This window comes from Austrofundulus limnaeus, unplaced genomic scaffold (genome assembly GCF_001266775.1).
Source record: "Austrofundulus limnaeus strain Quisiro unplaced genomic scaffold, Austrofundulus_limnaeus-1.0 Scaffold402, whole genome shotgun sequence".
Taxonomy (NCBI): domain Eukaryota; kingdom Metazoa; phylum Chordata; class Actinopteri; order Cyprinodontiformes; family Rivulidae; genus Austrofundulus; species Austrofundulus limnaeus.
In genome coordinates, this window is record NW_013952804.1 from 303,073 (window position 1) to 305,544 (window position 2,472).

At 42.4% G+C, this 2,472-nt stretch overlaps 1 protein-coding gene across 3 annotated transcripts in view; it reads left to right on the forward strand.

Moving 5' to 3' along the window:
- noxa1 (NADPH oxidase activator 1) overlaps positions 1–2,472 on the forward strand; it is a 23,064-nt gene that overhangs the window by 6,849 nt on the left and 13,743 nt on the right. For all 3 annotated transcript variants that reach the window (XM_014024001.1, XM_014024002.1, XM_014024003.1), the window contains 3 exons: positions 459–638; positions 872–954; positions 2,314–2,422. In XM_014024001.1, coding sequence (XP_013879455.1) covers positions 459–638; positions 872–954; positions 2,314–2,422 — 372 coding nt within the window. The remainder of the gene's footprint in view (positions 1–458; positions 639–871; positions 955–2,313; positions 2,423–2,472) is intronic.

Consider the following 2,472-nt stretch of genomic DNA (forward strand, 5'->3'; position numbering starts at 1 on the left):
CTCTATGATTATGTTAACAAAAGATTATTCTGTTTGAATTGGAATTATAATTTTAAATGTATTAATGTAGATTAACGATATAATTTAAATTGGTTAATTGTTATTCTCATAATATTATGCATTTAATCTCATAATATTATGCTTTTATTCTCAGAATAAAAAAGTATTAAAAAGCTTGTTGTGTTGCTGTAATATTCCATCGAAGGTTACGAACGCACTGCTGGAATTAAGAATCTGTGGAGTCAGTTTTATTTACAGATCACATCCAGAACACGAACAGTTAGTTTTATGTTTAGTTTAGAGTAAGAGTAAAAAAGTGGACGATTCTGGGCTGACCAGACAAAGAGTGAAGGATGGTTTTATTCTCCACTGTGTGATGATTGACAGCAGAGGACACTGACAGCGCTGTCTCTCCCTGGTCTTTCTCTGTCCCTCCCTGTCTGTCCCTGTCCCTGCAGTCCAGCATGCTGTACACAGAGTTACTGCAGCTGTGGGACCAGTCGGTGCAGCGTGTGGATGCCAAGGACTGGCTGGGAGCTCTGGCCAAGCTGCAGCAGATCAGTGAGCCAACGTCTCGGACACACTTTAATGCTGCCTCGGCTCACCTGGCCCTGGGTCAACTGGACCTGGCTCTGAGGGTCCGTACTAACCTGGTTTTACAAACACTTTAGCCCAGAGATGTTTGTGATCCGGTGGAACGTATCGAAGATATGAGTTTGTGATAAACAAAGAGAAACACCTGGCTCATGTCATGCTTGTAGTTCTATCACTGCAGTTCAGATTTAACCCTGGAAACTGAAATAAAGATTTGTGTTTAAATCAAACCTGAACTTTTTCTTTGTTTTTCTCCTTCTTCCTCTTGGCCGTCCAGTCTTTAGATTTCACGGTGGCCAAAGATGAACGTCTTGCTGTGGCCTTCTTCCAGAGAGCAGCTGTGATGATGCAGCTGGACAGGTTGGGCTCTAAAACACAGTTTTACACATTTTACACAACGAAAGAAGGCTTAATACTGCATGTAATCATCACTAACATGTCTGATTTCTTTCTGAGTCTGGTTTCAACATTCAGTTTATAGGAAACAAACTGAGGGTCCATGTTCAGGACACACAGGAGACACAGTTAAAAGAAAAGTATTATTTTATTCTTTGAGTTGCAGTAAAGTTGAAAACATAAAACCAAATGAAAGCCCAGCCTTCAGCTCCTCCTCATCYCAAACTGCACATCTGAACAGAATCATTTCATGGAGACAAATCACAAAGCTGTAGTCAATTCAGTCAACGTTCACCTCTTCTTTCAGCTCTTTCCTGTCAGAGGTCCACCTCTGTCYTCTGTCCTCACTCTGTCCACTGTCTTCTACCTCCAAGTCCTCTACCTGCATCTATACATCTCCTTTTTGTCTTTTTCCTGGCAGCTGCGTCTCTAACATCCTTCTACCAATATACCTGCTGTCCTTTCTCTGGACATGTCCAACCTCTGTCTGTTTGGTCTCTCTAACTTTATCTCCAGTCCTGATGGTCTCAGTCCTAATTGTCTCCATCCTTGTGTCTCCCAAAGGGAACCTCACCATCTTCAGCTCTCACACTCCCAGTTCTTTTTGTCCATGTCTCCAAACTATACAACATAGCTAAACTGACTGTACTTATATAGCTTCTTTCTGTCCACCGGGGATATTAAAACGCTTTACAACGTGTGTCCTAATTTACCCATTTACACACATTCAGCATTCAGTGAGATCTCTCTACAAAGCTAATACAGATAAATCAATCCATGGTCTTTTACAATGTCCCCTCTGTCCTACACTCTCCTCTCAGTGTATCCTCACATTTCCCTCCTCGTGACATTTGACTAACAGTAGAACAGATCTCATGCTTCCTGTTTGTCAGAAGCACCGGTGGTGGTCCTTGTCAACCCGCTCTTTGACTGATCTGGTTTTGTGTCTTTTAGGTGAGCTCAGGTTAATTTGGCCAAAGTGTTTTAAGTAAGATACAACTTCCTGACAAAACCCTCATCATTTACTCAGGCTTGGGACCAGAACAAGAAATACAGACCTGTGCTCCATACTGACTGGTTTGGTCAAACCACGACAAGAGCATTAAACTACCTTAAGCTCAGAGTGTGTGAAGTGAATGACTCTCAGCTACCACCATTCCAGATTATGGTTTTAAACACAGGTGGTTGTGGCAGCCATCTTGARTTGTGTAAMYTCTTGTAGATGCACATCCAGTTATTACTTTCTGCAGGTTTTAATTAAATTCTTCTTGTAAGATATTAAATACTTTCATCCAGTCGTTTGTGTCTGTGCTCTGAGTCCAGGCTGGAGGAGGCCCTGTCTGATTGTATCTGGGCTCAGAAGCACATGAGAGGGAACTCTGTCATCGACTACAGACAGCTGGGACTGAGATTCAAACTCTACAGCTGGCAGGTCACACACACACACACACACACACACACACACACACACACACACACACA